Source organism: Suillus bovinus (genome assembly GCF_016758785.1).
Source record: "Suillus bovinus strain UH-Sbo-P2 chromosome Unknown EDB93scaffold_59, whole genome shotgun sequence".
In the NCBI taxonomy this organism is placed as follows: Eukaryota; Fungi; Basidiomycota; class Agaricomycetes; order Boletales; family Suillaceae; genus Suillus; species Suillus bovinus.
The window spans coordinates 80,857-99,900 of record NW_024542115.1 but is presented as its reverse complement, the minus strand read 5'-3'; the positions used below and the strand labels follow the sequence as shown (position 1 = coordinate 99,900).

Below are 19,044 nucleotides of genomic sequence, written 5' to 3'. Positions count from 1 at the left end.
ATCTCTGTGCCAGAAGCCGAACAACAGTGAAGGGCACCACAGAAAAGGTGTTATGGCTGCCGGCTAGAGCATGGAAGTTCGAACGTGGTACAGGCAAGACTTGACAATACAGATGAACCTCGATATTAATCGTGACAGAATGGCACATGGGCGGCGCGTGTGCTGGAGTAATATGCCTAGCCTGGAGCTTCATGGAGAAGCTATGTACATAACAGCGTGTAACGGATGCCTCGCACAAGTAATATTGTTGGAGGCAGATCCGATCTCCTCGAGATTGGTGTGTAATATATCGTTCTACTGCCTGAAGTCTGGCTCGCTGAATTTTGAATACGGTCACATCGCAGGGGGCAAATGAAACATCAATGCATGGATTTAATCATGGCAAAACGCACCGCTCTCGATCTTTCGCCCCCTCAGCTCCATCTAGGTGGCCATTTTGCTGTATTTGGTAGTCTTCGGAAGACCTTCCGTATCGGTGGCAAAGTTCATCTGGATCAACATTTCCACAGTGAATGATCTAAGCTTATCTTTGGCGCCTGTATGCAAAAGAGACATGCCTCACGTATAATATGTCGCACGTAGGATGAGTAGTTCACTACGGAGCGTAGTGTACCAAGAATGTGGAGTTAAAACAAGAGGAACAGCTAAAAGTATTTCCGCAAAGGAGGCTTTTCACCAAACTCCGCGAATATGTAGTCATATTCCCACGCAGAAGCAACAAGGCAACACGATAACTCAGTGCACAATTTCAATGCCCGCTCCCACACATTAGAATTCAGGACCTTCGGAAGTCTGCAGCTTTCACTCACAATAACTCTTCCTCCTCCTCGACGATAACAATTATTGCTGGTCATTTGCTGCTATATGCAGACTATTTCTCCTCCGAGTTCTTCTCGGGGATCGCCTTCGCGTCGCGGTCGCTCTCCGCGAACGCCTGCGCAAAGCAGCGCCCCACGCTCCTCGGACGCCTTGCCGACCGAATTTTCGAATAAACAGCCTGCTACGTTCACGTCTTGTCTGTCAATTCCTGTAGAAGGTGCAGTCCCTATAGACACACAGCAGGAAATTCTTTCTCCTTCCCAGCCCGGAGCACAGCGGAGCGTATCCAGTAGCACAAAACGCGCCCCACGTAAATCCAAGACACATGCTCTCGCCGCCTTGCAGAACCATGTGACATCACTCGATAATGATGATGTGACACAGCAGGAATCAACCGACAATTTTTCTGGAGATGGCATTCCCATCTCTGTCTCACCTACGTTAGACTTATCCACAGTCAAAACGTCAAGCCCTCGAACGCAGCCCGTGCGCTCTAAATCCCGTCCGTTTGGATTAGAAGACTGCCCTGTTTTTTACCCGACGTCAGATGAGTTCAAAGACCCTATGACTTACATCCGCTCCATCTCAGAAAAGGCGAAAAATTATGGCATCTGCAAGATCATTCCTCCCGTTGGTTGGAAAATGCCCTGTGTTACTGATAGCGAGGTTTGTATATTTTTTCTTTGTGACATAGTGATGTTTTTTACGATGATGGCTCTAATAAATCATGTATCAGACATTTCGTTTCAAGACTCGGCTGCAACGCCTTAACTCTATTGAGGCTTCATCTCGTGCGAAGGTCAATTTTTTGGAGCAGCTCTACCGTTTCCATAAACAACAAGGCAACCCTCGTGTATCTGTGCCCACCATCAACCACAAGCCCCTAGACCTGTGGTTACTCCGCAAGGAGGTCCAGAAACTCGGTGGCTACGAGGCAGTGCGTGATCCTCCATCATAGTGTAGCTAGTGCCTGAATAGTTTCATAGGTGACTAAAAACAAGAAATGGGGGGACCTCGGGGCTCTCCTCGGTTACCGTGGCATCCCTGGATTATCCACGCAGATCAAGAACTCTTATTCACGAGTGATCTTGCCTTATGAACATTTCTGCGATTGTGTTCGGAATTCACCAACCCTGTCCACAACTCCGACTGCAGCGCGCGATCCGCAGCTGAAGACTCATATGAACATCCAGACTGCCGCACATCCTTTGACATCTCCTCGCGAGCGTGGTTCCCCACCATCCAGCCCGCTTACTTCTACATCTAGCCCATTATCAGAACCCCCTGATGATGGTGATTATAAAGAACGTAGCGGACCTCGACCCGAGAGCGCCGCTGTGAGACGCGGAGCAAGAGTAGAAATGACTCGTAAGCCAGTCAAAGCACCCGGTTAGCAAATATCTAACCGTGAACACCGCCCAGCCACGAGGAAGTCTCTGGATGTCCACAGTCGGTTATCTCCGGCGTCGGCTTCACCTCAGCCCGACGACGAGGATAAGCGCACCTTAGAAGTATGTATCATCGCACTTCTCCTTTTGATGGACTCACTCTTGTTCAGCTTTCCTGCGAAATTTGCCAGAAGAAAAACCAGGACGAAAAAATGTTGCTCTGTGATGGGTGTGATTGTGGTATGTTTATTTTATAGCATGAAAACGTGTGCGCGTTTGACCTTGTTACCACAGGATTTCATATCTTTTGTCTCGACCCCCCTTTGGCCACCATTCCAAAAGGGCAGTGGTTTTGCCACATCTGTCTTTTTGGTACTGGTGGCGATTTCGGCTTTGATGAGGGCGAGGAACACAGTCTCTCGAGTTTCCAGGCGCGCGACCTTGAGTTCCGTAGAAGGTGGTGGACCTCTCATCCTCCACCGTCTCCATCGGCCGCGGATCTAGAGGACCCTACGGTGAATTACGTCGGAGGCACGCTGATTTCTGAGTATGACGTGGAGAATGAATTTTGGCGCCTGGTACAATCGCCGAATGAAACTGTGGAGATTGAATATGGTGCTGATGTACATTCGACTACGCATGGCAGGTAGGAGGATTTTTGGATTTTTTTCACCGTTGAAATGAATGTTGATAAATTTTTTTACATCATTCAGTGCCATGCCCACCCTGGAGACCCATCCACTAGAGCCGGCCTCGAAGGACCCGTGGAATCTGAACAACATGCCTATTCTTTCAGATTCCCTTCTCAGATACATCAAGTCTGATATATCTGGTATGACCGTCCCTTGGACATACGTTGGAATGGTCTTTTCTACATTTTGTTGGCACAATGAGGTGTGTCCATTTTGATACGTTTCAGTCATAAGCACTGATCGCTGATCCAACTACGCTACGACAGGATCATTATACTTATAGCATCAACTTCAGTACGCAGTGTTTTCTTGCAACAGGTTACTTTTTCTAATCGCTCTCCCTAGTGCATTGGGGTGAAACAAAGACCTGGTATGGTATCCCAGGAGAAGACGCAGAAAAGTTCGAGGCTGCCATCAAGAGTGAGGCACCTGACCTTTTTGAGGCGCAGTCTGATCTCCTATTCCAACTCGTAACATTGATGAACCCGAAACGTCTCGCTGATGCCGGAGTCCGCGTGTATGCGTGCAACCAACGGGCAGGCGAGTTTGTCATCACGTTCCCGAAAGCATACCATGCAGGCTTCAACCACGGGGTGCGTTTGCCACGTTTTCGATCGATCACATCTTGATACTGAGTTTCATGGCAGTTCAATTTCAATGAGGCCGTCAATTTCGCGCTCCCTGACTGGTTGCCTTTTGGTCGTGATTGTGTTCAGCGTTACCGTGAACACAAGAAGCTGCCAGTCTTTTCCCATGATGAGCTTCTCGTAACGATTACGCAACAATCTCAATCTATTAAAACTGCATTATGGTAAGCATTGAAATTGAAATATTAAGTTATTTTGCGAAATTCACCATATTTATTGAAGGCTGGAGTCGAGCCTCAAGGAAATGACTGAGCGGGAGCTCGCAGCTCGTCAACTGGCTCGTGATCGCGGCGTTTGTGAACGTCTTGAAGAAGAGGACCGCCCCGAAGATCAATACCAATGCACAATCTGCAAAGCCTTCTGCTACCTCTCGCAGATCATTTGTCATTGCAAGAGTGAGATTGTCTGTGTTGATCACATGGATCAACTATGCGACCATTCACCAGAGGAATTGACGCTCAGGAAGCGGTTTTCTGACGCCGACCTCCGTGAGACTCTTGGAAAAGTCCTTGAGCGCGCAGCCGTCCCTGGCAAATGGCGGGCGAAATTCAACAAGGTGCTCGTGGACAGTGACCTTCCGTCGTTACGCTCTCTTCGCTCGCTCCTTGCTGAAGGCGAGCGAATCAATCATTACCTTCCTGAACTCACCGCCCTCCGTAAATGCGTCAACCGTGGCAACGAGTGGTTGGAGGCTGCCAATGCGTTCATTAGCCGCAAGCAAGGTCGTAAACTCACCCGCCGTTCACGTGGTCGCCCATCTTTGCACGAAGCGAACAACGCTGCCTTTGATGACCGTGATGCTGGAGACAGGCCTGACCGTGGGCTCGACGATCTCTATGCTCTTCTAATGGAGGTGCAAAATCTCGGGTTTGAAGCCTCGGAGATAGGAAGCCTCCGTACATTGGCTGAACAAGCAGAAGATATTCAATGCAAAGCCTCAGCGTTGCTCAATTCCGCCAATTCAGTGGCCAGTCGGGACGCCTTCATAAGTGATTGCGAGCGGCTGCTTCTTGGCGCATCATCTATCAACGTCCATCTTGATGAAATCATTGAAGTTGAGAAGCTTGTGACTCGGGAGCAACTCATTAGAGAGCTGGAGGAGAAGGCAGAGGATGCGTCAGCTACACTAGAAGACATTCGTGGGCTTTTAACCCGCGCTCGCGCTTGCAGTGTTCCTCTCGAAACCCAGTTTATCCGAACCCTAGAATCCCGTCAACGAGCCGGGGATGACTGGGAAGAGCGGGCGAGGCTGTTATTGGACCAGCCACACAAGACGATTGAAGAGCTGGATGAGTTCTTCGAGATGGACTCTACCATTCCCGTCGATGCCACAATCTACGACCGGCTAATGTCGGCCCGCAGCAAAGCGAAGGATTTTGAAAAACAGGCGAAGGCTTGGATATCCCCGGATGGTCAAGGACTCAAACCCAGGATTTCGGAAGTTATGCGTTTCGTTGCTCGCGCTGAAAAAGACTTCAGCATTCCTGCCATTAAAGATCTGAAGCAAACTGCCGAGTTCGCTTTGGATCTTGAGAATCGATGTGAATCGATCCTTCAGCATCGTTACCAGCACCGAGAAGATACAGACGTCTTTGTAATGATGCGGAAGTGGAGATCCTACGCCCGAGAACATCTTACCATGTTCTCACTTCCCGTTTTCGAGAAGCTGGACGATCAGCTCACTCGTCATCAAGAATGGTTGGAAGATCTGCCATGGTACTGTCCGCAGCATGAATGCGCTCATGGTCGGGACATTCTGAATGATGTTGAAGAGTCAACGAGACCGGAGGATGACAAACCTCCCGCTGATGAGTACTTCACCTGCATCTGCACCACCCCCGTTCGCCCTCCTCCACCTGGGACTCACTCCGACGCAGTTCAGTGTGACCATTGCTTCGCAAGGTTCCATGGCGTTTGCGCAGCTAACGGTGGTTCGTGCCCTTTCTGTGATCATCATCACTGGAATGGTGCCATTCACAAGGAACGGAGTTGGCATTTCTGTTTCCTGCCGACCATCCTCCTTAAAGCACCTCCAATAACCAAACATTATTCGGAAGCCTGGAAGCAGCTGGAGATCATTGTTCGTCGAATAGATCGTTTGTGCGAAGTCATCGGTCAATTCTTGACGTATGCCTCACAACCCGGCAATAAACGGGCCGAGTATATTCCTCAAGTGCGCCACTACATGCGCAAATTGTACAAGATCCAGTTTGCTGTGTCTCCAAGTCGCGAAGTCTCATACGGTCTCGACCTCGCTGGTCTTCATCGCATCCTCGCTGGTCAACCTCCAGCTGTTCGGGTCAAAAAGAGGCGAAGACCAAAATTTACTTTTGGTCAGGATGTCGACAAGGATTGGTTGGATGGTACACGCTGTATATGCCGCGGTCGCACACCATACCTCCTCGAATATCCAACCGTTGAATGCGAAGCTTGTAGGAGACGTTACCACTCTGGCTGCGTCTTCTTCCCAACAGAGCCCAACGCCATCGCCACCAATCGATTTATGTGCCCACTGTGCTGTTTGCGTAGGAGCCGGCCTTACATATATTCAGAAGTCCGTGTCAAGCATGTTGGTCAGTAAAATTTGTTGAAGTGTATTGCTCACACTAACGGATGAGCAGATCACCAAGATCCAGACACGTATGTCAATACGAGTGCAATGCTAGACACCTTCAGCAAAGATGTTATTTATACGAAAATGTTACCCCCTTACACGCAAACATTATTCGTGGAACTCATACGATTTATGCCCGGTCAGCCTGATCTCAATAACGGCAATGCACCAGCTTCCCGGAGCGTTACAACGCATACAATGCCTCATAGTGCTGAACCTGGCCCTTCTACGCACCATCGACATTCGCATATTCACAGCACTCCCATGCCACTTCCCACACCACCAACGCCTGTTTATGAACTTGCAAGGCAGCCGTCAGCGAACGGACATCACGTCCCTCCTCCCCCACCTTGGCAATCCCGCCCACAGTCACCGCACTTGAACAAGAAGCGTAAGTATTCGGACGACACTCAGCAAGACAATGCAGAGCCAAGATCACCCAAGCAGCGGCGCCTTCCTCAAACTCCTGTTCTTCCGCCTGCGAGCGCAGCAGCTCGTACCATGCAGCAGACGCTTTCGCCTTCGCTCGCTATGATTGTATCACCTGTTGACACCGAGCCTTCCCCTCGACGACCGCCTTCGATCCCTCCCCCTTATGCTAGACCACATTCTTCCCCGTCTCTTAACACAATGAATGGAGAATGCTCCTCCGTGAAGTCAGTAAAGTTGTTGGTTGGAAATCACAAGTAGACCCCTATATTGTATTACTTCATGCGCCATTTGCGAATTTTGGTTTGGTTTTCATAGGTCTATGATTGTACTTTTTATTTGTTGACCGTAGTTGCAATTGTCCTCGCTACCTGACATGCTTTCTATGGAGTATTGATGTACGTGAATATTACATATATGAATGGGAAAAGAAGCGACATTGCTAATGGGAAAAAATGAGGACGATCCTCGAGTTCTCCCGCGAACTCGATGAAAGTCTAGGCGCAAATCACGATGACGAGATCGGGAATAACAAATGACAACAGCGGACCAGACAAGCGACGTCTAAACACTGAAACAGAAATAAAATAAAATGATCAACCCCAATACGTTTATCGTTTAACCATGAGTTTGTATGTGGTGTACCCGCCAATGATGCCAAAGGCTGCAAGTGCGGCAAGGATCCCAGCGAACCAGTGGTAACTGACCTGAAAAACAGAGTAAATAGTGGCGGTGCGCAAATGGTAGCCCACGTACCTGATCATCCTGGCCTGGAACGTGTACATTCATACCCCACATACCTAGATGAGCCATGAGGACATAAATCATCCGCGGTGAAGAGAATGGACTCACCCGTTACCAAGTTCATAGGAATGAGAACCGTACCCAATGCCGTTAACTTCGAGAGGACATCGTTGATCTGGTTGTTAGCATCTGTCATCTCGATGGAAATCTGTGCCAAGTAATTGGAGTGCGACCGGGACAAGATTTTTTCGTAGTGATTTAGATTTTGCGTCATGGTTATCAAGTGATCCTAACAACTCATCGGAATCAATAAATTGTAAATTCAGTGTCGGCAGCAACTGACCTGAATGTCGGAAAGATATAGACCCTTTCGTAAAGAATAAGTCCTGGCACGGATGAATGTTACCGAATAACTCACGATGTCTGACGTTGGTGCCACCCTCCAGTTTTCGTTGCATCTCTTCGCGAGCCCCTTGACTACATCCGCCTTATTACCCATCAAACGCAGTAGTCCCATGACCTTCTTGCGACATGTTCCGATTCTTCTCAACATGTCACTTTGCTCCGCCTCCTTCAAAATAAGGACGAGCTCGTCGATAGAGTCGACCTCATATTCAATGGACTGGATTAGAGGTCCGAAGGCATCGGTAATGTCATCGATCAACGCATACGAGATCCAGTCTGATGTGACATTAATGTAATCTTTGAGCTGTTTTATTCTTCGGCGGACATTTTGTGGATGCGGAGTGGGACGGAAATGGAACTATACAGATTATAAATAACACAGCATAGGAAATTAAATGGTGCACTTACAGATAAAGTTCCCTCTCTAAATACAATAATGTACATATTCAGAGGCTCCAGGTGCATGGGGCTGTAAGGATCCTGATCGAAACTCCGGAAACAGACAAGGTAGTAGTTCCGGAACAATTCGATCTTTTCACGAGCTTCCTCCATTTGGATGTCTTCAACAGTCAACGGGTGGATAGAGAAGACCTAAGACAATGCTTGAGTTCAGAGAACTGACTGTTTGCAGAGGCGGCACCTTGCTCAGAACCTTCATCTCTTCATCTGTCGGGCTTAGGACATCTAGCCACCATGTATTCCCCTCGACTTCGCCATCATTCCTAAGGCTATTTGGTGGGCCTGAATTACTCGCACCGCCTTTCTCCGGACGACCATGATTGCTCCCATTTTGATAGCTACTGTTATTGAGAGTTGTAAAATCTGGCGGATGTTTGTTCGTGTCCTGAACAGAGGCTGCCCCTCGGTGTGGTTGAGGTACGGGAACAGGAGCAGACCCACCCTTCACGTCCTGCGAGCGGTCGGGAGGAGCCAAGCCAGTAAATAGATCTTCAAAGGACTGCCCGTCCGCAGGAAGTTCGCTGAGGCTTCGTGCGTGAATAGTTGCAGACAACGCATTGGAGTAAAAGGAGAATCGGTATGGTCTGTCATGACCGGGCGTCATAATCCCACCCATCCCTGCAGCACTGTACTGACTTGTTGCTACATTGTCTGAGGATGGGATGGCACTTAAATGACCATTACCCATGAGCCGGCTTGGAAGAGTGAAGTTCGGGTCTCCGCCATGGTTCTCAAATAAGGCCATCTTGCCCCGGGTGCTTTTCCGGCTGTGCCTTGGGACAGGACTGCTCTGGCTGAGCTTGCGTTGTCGAATGTTACCGCGATAAGATGAGTCAAATGGAGCGTCGAATGGAGGGATTCCTCCAGGTAGAGATACGGCTGGTTCTGGACCACTGCTCTGTGCAAAGCTTGCGAGGCGCAGCCGAAATGCTTGGCCATTGGTATCCGTAGGTGATGATATGCCTAGCTCAGCCTTTTCTTGAGCCGCAAAGGCCTCTAGGTGAGCAAAGGTGAAAGCGGAGCGAGATGCATTTGCTTGATACACGGGAAGGCCCGGCATAGATGCAAGAGCCTCAGCGCGAATTGGTGGATATTCGCTTCCCATAGTCGTAAGAAGCGCTGGGTCGTGGGTTTGGTCAAGGTGCTGCATCCGCAAGTCGATAGGAGTTAGAGACCGCGGCGAGTGCAAGCCGTCAGAACCGCAGTTCACACCGTTATGATCGACGTGGTTAATTCTGTCCCCGCGAGCGATATGAATGTCGTGTTCTTCGATGGCTGAGAAGTGGGAGAATGAGGGCACTACTTCAGGGTGAGGAGCCGATTCGTATTCAAGTAATGATGCTGGAGGTGTTGTTGTGGTCTCTCTCCGTGCCCTGGACAAATGCAAGGCCATGTCTACATCCAACGTTCTCTGTCTTTCCCTCACTTCTGGATCATTCAGATCATAAGAGGAGATAAGCGTCGGCGAGATGTGCGGTCGGGACCCAGATTCTACCACGTCAGTTTGACATGATAGGCATTCTCTATTGTCCCTTCGTCGGATAGGAGAAGAGCCTCTGAGTGAAATGGGCGAGCTCGAGAGCACGGGGGCATCATGGGGAGTCGAAGAAGTCATGGGTCAATCTACGAGTCTGGTCAGTGAACCACACAAATTTGTAGAGCTCTATAAACGCTGAGAACCGCACCGGATTTAAAGAGATGTCTAGACAAACTGCTTACCGAACTGATGACCTGTCTTGAGTTAAGCTACTTAACGCATCAACGCTCCAGCCTTGAAAAACAAGCTAATTTCCACTCAGCACTGCTCCTTACGGAGGTGAGTGACGCTATTTGGCAAGAGCCTCAAATCCAAATATGACCAAATAAACTCCCGCGGCGGCCATGGACTTAACAGAGGACGAGGTTGGTCCATGATCCGATAGCGAAAACGTTGTACCCGGACAAGGGTCATGGCCAATGCTCATGGCAATCTTTTAGCCTCAGGGCAAATGCAACAGTCTATCATGCAGAACACCCATCCACATGAAAATAAACGTGCACACTCTCACCTGAACCGACACTCATTCTGTCCACCACGTAGCCCTGTTTGATCTCGCTTTACTTACAGTCACATCAGTGGCAAAAAATACCAAGTCCCTTCCGAGCACAGATCCATATCATCAGATGAATCTGTAACGTGGGCGAGAACGTGACTGTCCCATGCAGACTTTCGAATACGATTCGACGACTCATCTTCTGTTTGTAAATCACTTGTCATGTGGGCATCCTTCGAGCTCGGTCGAATGCTAGGCAATGGGGAAGTCATCTGGAAACTAAAAGAAATTACAATATGAACTACTCAATCACGGAGATGAACCTTCAGTGAGTAACCTATTTCCCATTCATGTGATTGCTTGTGACAATCAAGACGGTGTATTGTTTGATGTGAGTCACACCCTTGGTATTTCTTATTGGCTTTCGCTGACCAAACGCCACCTGAAGTGCATCGTTGATCGCGAGATTGCTCAAGACACAGATGCAGGTCATGCACGACTCTGTGACACACAAATCGACAAGGGTTTCTTACCCGGACCTGTGTCCAGTTGGCCATCCTGACCAGGCAGCAGCTCTCACCACTCTCGCATGGGCCCGCCTCAAAGGCTGGATTTAAAACAATTTTCAAGACGTCAGCTTTATCTGAGCTACTTGTATGTTCTGCGAAGCACCTGCATTACGTCTGCAGGGCCACCCCGATCATCCATTATCTATTCTATTACCTGACCGAAGCGCTGACATGGCGCTACAGCAAGGTATACACCGCCGTATATATCTACGAATCTGCGCCACGGTCCTGCAAACTATTTCCCTCCGCCCAGAGGGCACCGACCTCCGTAGCATTGCGGCAGGGGCAAATGGCGTCGATTATGCGATCTACGAATGCAAACAACCGGAGTCAGCGCAGACCAAACTACGGGCAGGGACACAGTATAGGAGATTTACGGAGCATTAGGAAGCTGTGGTAGCTGAAACCGCCCATATTCGTTTATCGTGGTTCCTGCTCCTGCCGTCATACACAGAATTGAAGCGGCGGCACACCGTGACTCAGTCATCATTCTCTTTTCCAGTAAGATATTATGCAGCGCCATCGTTGTCCCGATGTTGGGAGTGCCGCAAAGGGAGATACGACAGGCACCTTTTATGTGCCCAAGAGGAGACCAACTCCACCACTCTCCGGCGATGACGCCACGCGAGCAGGTGCACTCGACGTTTCGCAACGCAACATTTGGGTGTACCTCGCTTGACATGAAAAGCAGGACTCCGAGCAGCTTTATGACCATAAGAGACGAACCTCTGACCCTGCTTGGTATCACGGAGAACGACGTTCCACACGCTGAGTTCGCGTCCTTATCGGCATGACATACCGCTTTTAATGATAAAGAATACGAATGTGAGTTTGACTCATTGCAGACCTGCCTTAAATTGGATCAGAAGCATGGATAAGTAAATAGGGATCCCTCGCAACGCCCCAGAGACAACGTGGTATTTTGCCAAGGTTCGAACTCTGTCAGGGACCTTATTACTGTACATATAATCAGACCTTCGAAATTTAGAGATATATTAGCCGTGGAGTCGCCGACATCGTATCAAGGGTCTCGGGGCACCCAGACTGAAGCTTGAAGGTGACAATAATTAGGTATCATGAATTCACCGTCATTAATTTTATTGGGCTGTGTTGCTCCATGAAACAATTTCTGAGAGTGAACACTACCACGGAAAAATAAAAAGGGTTGCTGATAGAATTTTGCTTACAGTCCTGACGTCATTTCGTCTTACCGCTGCTAGGGAGCTGCAAAACAGGGTCCGATATTGTTCGGGCGGAACTTGAACAACCCCCAGGCCTGCAATGGCTGAAGACGCTGCTTCCACCAAACTGCTATCGCACATTTTGATACGTTATACAGGATCATAATCACAACCACCATCTGTGCACAAATTAGCGGGCAAACCTATTGCTGTTTGACAGCCATTGGCAGGCCAGTACCATTCAAGGGTACCTCGCCCAACGAAGGACGATCCCTTTGTTTGCGGAGCTCCACAACTAAATGGAAGCAGTAAGACTAAAAAAATGAAATGTGGTCCATCGATAAGTAGTTTGTTCTTATGTTGATCCGAGATGAAAATCAAATTATTATAGCTATAGACAAAAATCAACCCCTGGCGGGACTCGAACCCGCAACCTCCAGATTCGCTTCAACGGTAGAAGTCTGACGTCATAACCATTAGACAACAAGGGCTTGTGTGGCAAGCGCCAAAGGACATCCATAATCCTCAGATTACAATCAGTTGCCGCGGGCGTAAAAGTTAGAACCGTTAGGGTTTTTGACAAGTTTGTGTGAGGTTAATTGTTACTGGTGGTTCTGAAGATCTCCACGGAGAACGATTCAGAATCCATAATTCGGCCTTGGTTATTCCAAAACACGGAGGAGCGTGACCGAAAAAGCATGTCGTGTTGTTAAACACCGTGTGACCATACTTGGAAAAATTTGTATACTCAGCATTTGGACTAGTGAGTCATGACAGCACTACGGTAGCATAGCAGCAGCACGTCATCGAGAAGCTAATTTGCATTACTCGCACCTTTGAGGATCACTCGGCCCATCTTGCGAAACCGTTGTTTCCACCATTCTTTAGCCACGTTAGTCAACGTGGACTCATGATGCCAGAGACGACTGTTTAGACTCCCACATAAACAGCACAACGCTATGTAGCAAGTGCCACGTAACAAAATGCTACGTAGTGCACAATGCGCGGGGTTATTCCAATTACCTCGTCATCAAAGGAAAGTTCCCCGGATTCCTGTACGAGAGTGAAAAAAATCCGATCACAACCCAATGTCGGACCAAAACCCGGCACCCAGTTTGCCTCGTGCTGCAGTAATGATGAGTATAAATTGAATCAGCCATTTTCTTATTTCCTACAACTTACATTCCTCAAACGTTCAGCAACGTTAGCGCGCTCCACACCTTTGTTTTTGTCCCCCCTCGACGCATAACTTCATCATGGAAAGTCGGTCTGTCTATAACGTATGATCACCTTCGTTATTTATTTCGACTGCGAAGATTGAACTAGAGATCACCAGGTGTCCCGTCGTAAGGTGTACACTCCATCATATGTATATGATGGCGCCTCGCAATTATCATCTGTCTCATCCGATACTTTCGGGTCTTCAGACGAACAAGCTGGCTGCTGGTCGTGGTGGGGTGGTCTCTGGCGTTGCTTGAGGTGCTGGTAGCACACTGGTCAGTAGCCTGTCACGATATTGATCGCACTGAGCTGATCATACCATACACTTCTAGCTGGAGATATGTTCTCTCACATTTAAAATCATGTGGTTTTCTCCCGGCAAGAATCTTGGTGGCGCAGGCAGCCAACACATCATAGAACATTAAAATCATGTGGTTTTCTCCCGGCAAGTATCTTGGTGGCGCAGGCAGCCAACACATCATAGAACATTAAAAAATCATTCCCGTGACCATACATCGAAAGAAGGAAGACGGCGTTCCTTCATTTTCAAGAGTCCTCCCGCACCAATAGCATAGTGAAGACCTATATATAATCAGCTAGTAGTAAATCACGTACCACTATTTTGTACGCTCATACCAATTAGGGACAAGGCTCCTTCCGCTCGCTCGATATAGTTGTAAACATTACCATAGATTGGCCGTCTACAACTGCTTCCGTTGCACCAGTCGAATAAAAATCCCGCTAGTCAGCAAAACCATCGTTTGGTAGTCAATCTTCTATGACGACAAGTCATCGATCACGAATGCATGCTGCAAAAGGGTGTTGAACATGCGCAGTCTGGACGTGCCACGAATTCTGCCGAACAGGTTCGGATATGAAAACGGAATTTATGAGCTACAAATACAACGCAGATGGTTCTACCACTTATCACTGGTGTATTAGGGTCCCTCTCTGGCCAGTAACGCCACCTCAACTTTTGTCCTCAAACCCCTCCAACGTGTCCTCGCCCCTATCTGCTGAGATTCCGTAACAGGTAATTCCGTCAGTACCTTTGCAATGAAGTTCGCGTCCGTCAGAGGCGTCAAATCATTGCGACTGGGAAGCCGCTGTAGTTGGCGGTCGTCAAGGGACGAGTCAACACGAGAGAAAACATCAGACATACCCTTTTAACGCCATCATATGGTGCTTCCCAACCGCTTAATTGACGTATAACTAACGAAGGGCTTGCGGTGAAAGAATGATATATCCTCGTGTCATGTGTGCGAAAGAGGACATTATCCACGCGAAGCGTGAATCGCGACAAAATGAATATGCATGTGGGCATGACACGCTTCAATCCGGCCTAGTCAGACAACAGAAAATCATAGGGCAGCAGCACGAACTATTCGCACGAGGAGGTTGGACGATCCATTATCGTGTAGTTCATCTTCAAAAAGAGGGATTTCCGCGTAGAATAATATTGGATCTGGTCGCGTGAGCTCAGAGAGCGGAATAGAATGAGATGGATTGTCCTGATCGGCATCTATCCATCGTATTGAAGAGCTTGATGAGTCGATGCCTGATTCAGAATCAAGATGATGTCCAGGATAGGTCATGGTGTAAGTCCAGTCATAATGCTTGGCTGCGACTGTAATAGGTAACGGAAGATTCGTTCCGGGATCTGTGCTGGTGGGTACGCTCAGAATCACATTAATACATATGCACCATAAATTCCTCACCGGCTCTTAAGCCAGGCATCTGCATAGCCAACCTTGACTCCACCATCGCCCTCCCCGAGTTCACCTTTTTTCACACATTTGAGGGCATTATGAGTGTCAAACATCATTTTCCACCCAGATGGCCGATGCTCGAGAGATAGATAGTTACTTCCAAACGTCATTTCTGGCAATGGGAATCCTAGCGAAGCCTGCAACGCGTCGCACTCTGACGCGCTAGATATTGGGTTGGTGGACGCGATGATCACCCAATCATTGATTTCGATTGTACGTGAGTTGGGAGATTCTGATAGCTTGTGTTGCGGTACTGCAACTGCTGAAGACATGGCTTCAGCAAGAAAGTAACTGTTCAGTATGATTTCCAAGGGAGTAACTGTTATCGCCGTCGTTGTCGAAGATGATCAACTTGATCGGAGTTTCAAAAGTACATGTAGTACTAGTAATAGTAGTTTGATTCTCAAGTACTCGCCTTGGAAGTAAGCTCACCAGAGATCATGGAGGGGTCTCGTCCATCGACACCAGAAGCACCTCCAGAAAACCTGTGGTCGTCAATATTGGACTCAGTTTCTTCTTCACGGTCAATCCCTTCAAAACAAGTCCTGCTTCTAGGTCCTTCGTCATCTGGCAAGTCCGTACTTGCCTCGGCCTTGCTACAGAAAGCAGTTTCCGAGGAGAGCAAAGAAGAAACACGGTCAGATTTCGCTCTTGGATATGATTGGGCCGATATAAGAGATGACGGAGACGAGGGTGTGCTTCTCAAGTTTTTGTACATGAAGCGTGCTAATGCCCGTGACCTAGACACCTTGGCGCGTCTATCGGTGTACACAGTACCTTCAGATGCGATAGCTTACACTTCTTTGATACCACACTTTCTACCTCCTCGGGTATCGCTGCCTCATACCCTTGTAATGATTGTTTTGGATTGGACGCGCCCTTGCACATTTATAGACAATCTTCAGACATGGCTCAAGTGGGTAGAGATATGGGCGAAGGGTGATGGATCTCGGGATCTTGAAATCGTTCGAGAAGAAAATCATGAAAGATGTATGTTCATTTGATCGAGACAATTCGATAGCTGACATTGTCCTGCAGTACAACATCATTTACAGCATTACACTGAACCCTCTGTCGACGCAGTTCCTGCCACCTCTAATATTTCCTCAAATACAGTCCTACCGCTCGGCCCTGGCACTCTAACCCACAATTCTGCTGGTGTGCCGATTATTGTTGTCTGTACCAAATCAGACCTGATAGACGAGGGAAATGATCTTGTGGGTCCCAGCAGTTCCGGCATGGGCGGTATGGTAAAAGGTAAAGGTGGTGAATGGGAGGAACGTACGGATGGTGTGATGCAGGTTCTCCGGACGATTTGTTTAAAATGTAAGTTTTTCTTCGTAACCGTAGTGAGCATCTCATCACAATGCTCTAGATGGAGCATCATTATTTTATACTACGCAGCAACCTAACACACTACAGGTGCTGAGGCAATATGCCCTGCACCTCTTATTTATCCCACCGGCACCATCCCCCATGGCATCGGGATCCGAGGCTCCGGCTCCTCTGCGAAATCCATTTGTCTTTCATCATAAGCCAAATACCCTAGACCGCGATCGCATCGTCGTTCCTGCTGGTTGGGATAGTTGGGGTAAGATTGGTGTCCTTCGAGAAGGGTTCGATGCAAAGGCTTGGGGCGAAGCTTGGGAAGCAGACCTTGATGCCGACGTAGAGTCCGAGGAGCATTCAGGTGCAACAAAAATGTATAACATGCTAGTACCAGATCGAGGCGCGAAGGTGAAATATGTTATTCTAGTAATCTGGTACATGAACCTCATCTTTTTTGTGCAGCCACCCCCTTTACCTCCGTTTAATGCCCCCATGCCGGAACAGTCGTTCCTTGCGAAGCATTATGACGAAAACGCCAAGAAGCCAGACCGGGACCCTCGTGGCGCTTTCCGAAATCCCACGGATACGGCCGCAGCCGGTATTGTTGGGCCACTGGGGAGCAGTAGTTTCAATCTTCCAAACGTTGAGCGTGCCCTCAGCGAGATGGAGGCCGGGATGGGAATGACGAGCTCACTCAACGCCAGCACGACCGCAGATGGGGCACGCAGGTTACAACAAAGAGCTGCAACGGGTGCAAACGCGCCCACCCACGTTGGACGACCACCGAGCTCACCGACTATTGGAACTTCACCTAGTCCTACTGGAGGACAAACACAGCATGAAGTCTTACAAAACTTCTTCCAAAGTTTGCTCAGCTCACGGGATCGCGGTGGCGCCAGTGCAACAGCTAAGAGCACGGGCCCCAAAACGAATGGAAATACTAGTGGTACAGAGGATACAAGTTGATTGCATTCATCTGGTGTACTTTGGACTAGTGGATTTTGTATCATACAGTTTTTTTTGCGTAGCGTAGCAGTGGACACATTATTGTTGCGTGTTTTCGGAGATAAACAAATGACCAAACAAAGGCGACCGTTCACCTTAAGACCCGACCTCCATCAACGGGCAGCCGAAATTTACAGCAAAATTCGGTCTTAACTAGTTTCGTCTCGCTAAATTGTTAGCCTCGTTGCAACCGCGCTTCCCCTAACACCACAATATGGGCAGATGGTACGTCAATCTAATCAGTTCGAGTATATCTAATCACGTATGTCCCGGCGTGTAGGACAGCCGAATATTATGACGAAGTTTTCAGCGTGAAAATGAGGAGCTTGGTGTATGGGTGTCTTCTTACTACATAACTTCTCGCTAAGGAGACCTCTGCTCTGCTGCAGCTCCGGAGCAATCAAGCGCCATAGGCTTGAGAAAACCGAACCCACGATTAGCTATGAGCATTTTGTAGAGGATTTAGACGGTGGTGACTCGTTTACCACTTCGTTGATTGAGATTCTGGTCAAGGTGCGTTTCCTTCCACATCCCCTTTGTCGACTTCTCACCTCAGCTACAGGAAGTGGCAGACCGACACCGTCGCCAGAATGCCACTGACCGTGGACTTATTGGAGACCGCACCGCTAGAGCGCTAAGGAGGTTATCTAACCCAACCACTACCTACAGGGGTCATACTTGGCGCGAGACAGGTGGTCGAAGAGCAGTGGACCTTTCAGAGTACTTGTCGCGACCTCCGGATGAACTCCAAATGGACGAAGAGGCTGATGAGCTCGATTCACTAGAGCAGTATGGCCTCGTGCCACTCGAGGGGGCACGTACGAACAATGAGTTGTATGAGGCATACCGGCATCCTCCACGGCCGAATCCTTCAACAACAGCCTACCATGCGTTCTCTCCTGCTTTATACAACGTATCTGCACCGCCTCAAGCTCCTGCGCCTGAATCCCCAATCGACAGGGTGCTTCCTCCTCTACTTGATTCACCCCCTGCTCCACGGCTCGGTGGCTTGACACTTCCATCCGCGAGTGGCTTGCTCCATACCTCGCTGAGTCGACAACCTTCCATTCGCCGTCCTATCAGAAGCAGAACAGCGGATTTCAGTGACTTCAGCGCACGGCGTCGAAATTCTTCGCGGCATCTAGCTGATGAAGAGGGCCCACCGAGACTCGATTCATCCAGCACATTCCCTGGCCCACACGTCAGTGCTCCCAGGGAGGATTCCGACCCCTCTTTATCTGGCCAGCCGGGCCAGGCTAGACGGTTTTTCCCTTTCCGCTCACGACGCTTCGAAGTCATTCCCACACCTCGACCTGCACCCAGCACGGGAGAAGACTGGCTCTTCCCACCAGCTCCATGGTCATCTTCCCCATCAGACCGCACTGCATCCTTGGCACTCGATAGCCAAGTTGGTGAAGAGCGCTCTCAGGCGCCTCGGCTCCGACGAGGCGGCCTTAGAGCACCGGAATCTATGCTCTCACGGCATGCTTCGCCCGCCATCAACGCAGAGCTGGCACTGAGGGTATCGGAGGAGATGGCTGCTATCGAGAGCGTGGAAGTTGAACGTCAAGAGCAGACGCGATCTGTATCAGAAGAGATATTACACTCTATTAGTGGACCATAGACTTGTAGAGATATTGATTTATTCCTGTAGGCAGGATATTTGTATCATTTTTACTTTTACACCTCCACCTTGCATATGTTCGTAGCACATGCTAGCAAAACAGAACATCCTTTAGA

The 19,044-nt window shown here is 48.9% G+C and overlaps 6 protein-coding genes and 1 non-coding gene across 7 annotated transcripts; 3 read left to right on the top strand and 4 right to left on the bottom strand.

Annotated features, from left to right (window-relative positions):
- Positions 1-812: 812 nt before the first annotated feature.
- Positions 813-7,025, top strand: EDB93DRAFT_726502 (PLU-1-like protein-domain-containing protein). Its single transcript, XM_041457238.1, has 12 exons — positions 813-1,485; positions 1,556-1,756; positions 1,806-2,187; positions 2,242-2,330; positions 2,378-2,447; positions 2,502-2,853; positions 2,921-3,101; positions 3,166-3,193; positions 3,245-3,492; positions 3,547-3,710; positions 3,769-6,119; positions 6,168-7,025. Exons 1-12 carry the CDS (start codon positions 865-867, stop codon positions 6,848-6,850), a joined length of 5,370 nt encoding a protein of 1,789 aa, XP_041304574.1. The 5' UTR covers positions 813-864; the 3' UTR covers positions 6,851-7,025.
- On the bottom strand, positions 6,974-9,812 carry EDB93DRAFT_1300124 (uncharacterized protein; the record flags this gene model as incomplete). Its single annotated transcript, XM_041454671.1, has 7 exons — positions 6,974-7,296; positions 7,346-7,389; positions 7,442-7,622; positions 7,677-7,700; positions 7,752-8,096; positions 8,147-8,329; positions 8,379-9,812. 7 exons carry the CDS (start codon positions 9,810-9,812, stop codon positions 7,201-7,203), a joined length of 2,307 nt encoding a protein of 768 aa, XP_041304573.1. The 3' UTR covers positions 6,974-7,200.
- A 265-nt stretch (positions 9,813-10,077) lies between these two features.
- Positions 10,078-11,886, bottom strand: EDB93DRAFT_1165821 (uncharacterized protein). Its single transcript, XM_041450187.1, has 2 exons — positions 10,679-11,886; positions 10,078-10,621 (listed from the first exon to the last, which is right to left on the bottom strand). Exon 1 carries the CDS (start codon positions 11,512-11,514, stop codon positions 11,173-11,175), a length of 342 nt encoding a protein of 113 aa, XP_041304572.1. The 5' UTR covers positions 11,515-11,886; the 3' UTR covers positions 10,078-10,621; positions 10,679-11,172.
- Positions 11,887-12,386: 500 nt separating this feature from the next.
- Positions 12,387-12,471, bottom strand: EDB93DRAFT_t89. The gene has a single exon. It is a non-coding gene; the product is annotated as a tRNA-Arg (tRNA).
- Positions 12,472-14,139: 1,668 nt separating this feature from the next.
- On the bottom strand, positions 14,140-15,242 carry EDB93DRAFT_1242148 (TIP41-like family-domain-containing protein; the record flags this gene model as incomplete). Its single annotated transcript, XM_041451977.1, has 4 exons — positions 14,140-14,307; positions 14,364-14,531; positions 14,584-14,866; positions 14,920-15,242. The coding sequence occupies 4 exons, from the start codon at positions 15,240-15,242 to the stop codon at positions 14,140-14,142; spliced, it is 942 nt and encodes a 313-aa protein (XP_041304571.1).
- A 128-nt stretch (positions 15,243-15,370) lies between these two features.
- Positions 15,371-17,386, top strand: EDB93DRAFT_1165811 (dynein light intermediate chain-domain-containing protein). The gene is made up of 5 exons (XM_041450186.1): positions 15,371-15,663; positions 15,715-15,960; positions 16,009-16,296; positions 16,346-16,707; positions 16,762-17,386. Exons 1-5 carry the CDS (start codon positions 15,411-15,413, stop codon positions 17,263-17,265), a joined length of 1,653 nt encoding a protein of 550 aa, XP_041304570.1. The 5' UTR covers positions 15,371-15,410; the 3' UTR covers positions 17,266-17,386.
- A 12-nt stretch (positions 17,387-17,398) lies between these two features.
- EDB93DRAFT_726306 (uncharacterized protein) lies at positions 17,399-19,025 on the top strand. Its single transcript, XM_041457237.1, has 3 exons — positions 17,399-17,529; positions 17,585-17,817; positions 17,867-19,025. The coding sequence occupies exons 2-3, from the start codon at positions 17,638-17,640 to the stop codon at positions 18,926-18,928; spliced, it is 1,242 nt and encodes a 413-aa protein (XP_041304569.1). The 5' UTR covers positions 17,399-17,529; positions 17,585-17,637; the 3' UTR covers positions 18,929-19,025.
- Positions 19,026-19,044: the final 19 nt, after the last annotated feature.

Bases quoted from the DNA above. Each gene is read 5' to 3' on its own strand.
- EDB93DRAFT_1165821 (XM_041450187.1), bottom strand. From the start codon at position 11,514: ATGGTCATAAAGCTGCTCGGAGTCCTGCTTTTCATGTCAAGCGAGGTA.
- EDB93DRAFT_726306 (XM_041457237.1), top strand. From the start codon at position 17,638: ATGGGTGTCTTCTTACTACATAACTTCTCGCTAAGGAGACCTCTGCTC. The intron at 17,818-17,866 runs GTGCGTTTCCTT...CCTCAGCTACAG, and splicing joins TGATTGAGATTCTGGTCAAG to GAAGTGGCAGACCGACACCG.
- EDB93DRAFT_1165811 (XM_041450186.1), top strand. From the start codon at position 15,411: ATGGAGGGGTCTCGTCCATCGACACCAGAAGCACCTCCAGAAAACCTG. The intron at 15,664-15,714 runs GTGTGCTTCTCA...CCCGTGACCTAG, and splicing joins AAGAGATGACGGAGACGAGG to ACACCTTGGCGCGTCTATCG. The intron at 16,708-16,761 runs GTGAAATATGTT...TTTTTTGTGCAG, and splicing joins TACCAGATCGAGGCGCGAAG to CCACCCCCTTTACCTCCGTT.
- EDB93DRAFT_726502 (XM_041457238.1), top strand. From the start codon at position 865: ATGCAGACTATTTCTCCTCCGAGTTCTTCTCGGGGATCGCCTTCGCGT. The intron at 2,331-2,377 runs GTATGTATCATC...ACTCTTGTTCAG, and splicing joins AGGATAAGCGCACCTTAGAA to CTTTCCTGCGAAATTTGCCA. The intron at 2,854-2,920 runs GTAGGAGGATTT...TACATCATTCAG, and splicing joins CATTCGACTACGCATGGCAG to TGCCATGCCCACCCTGGAGA.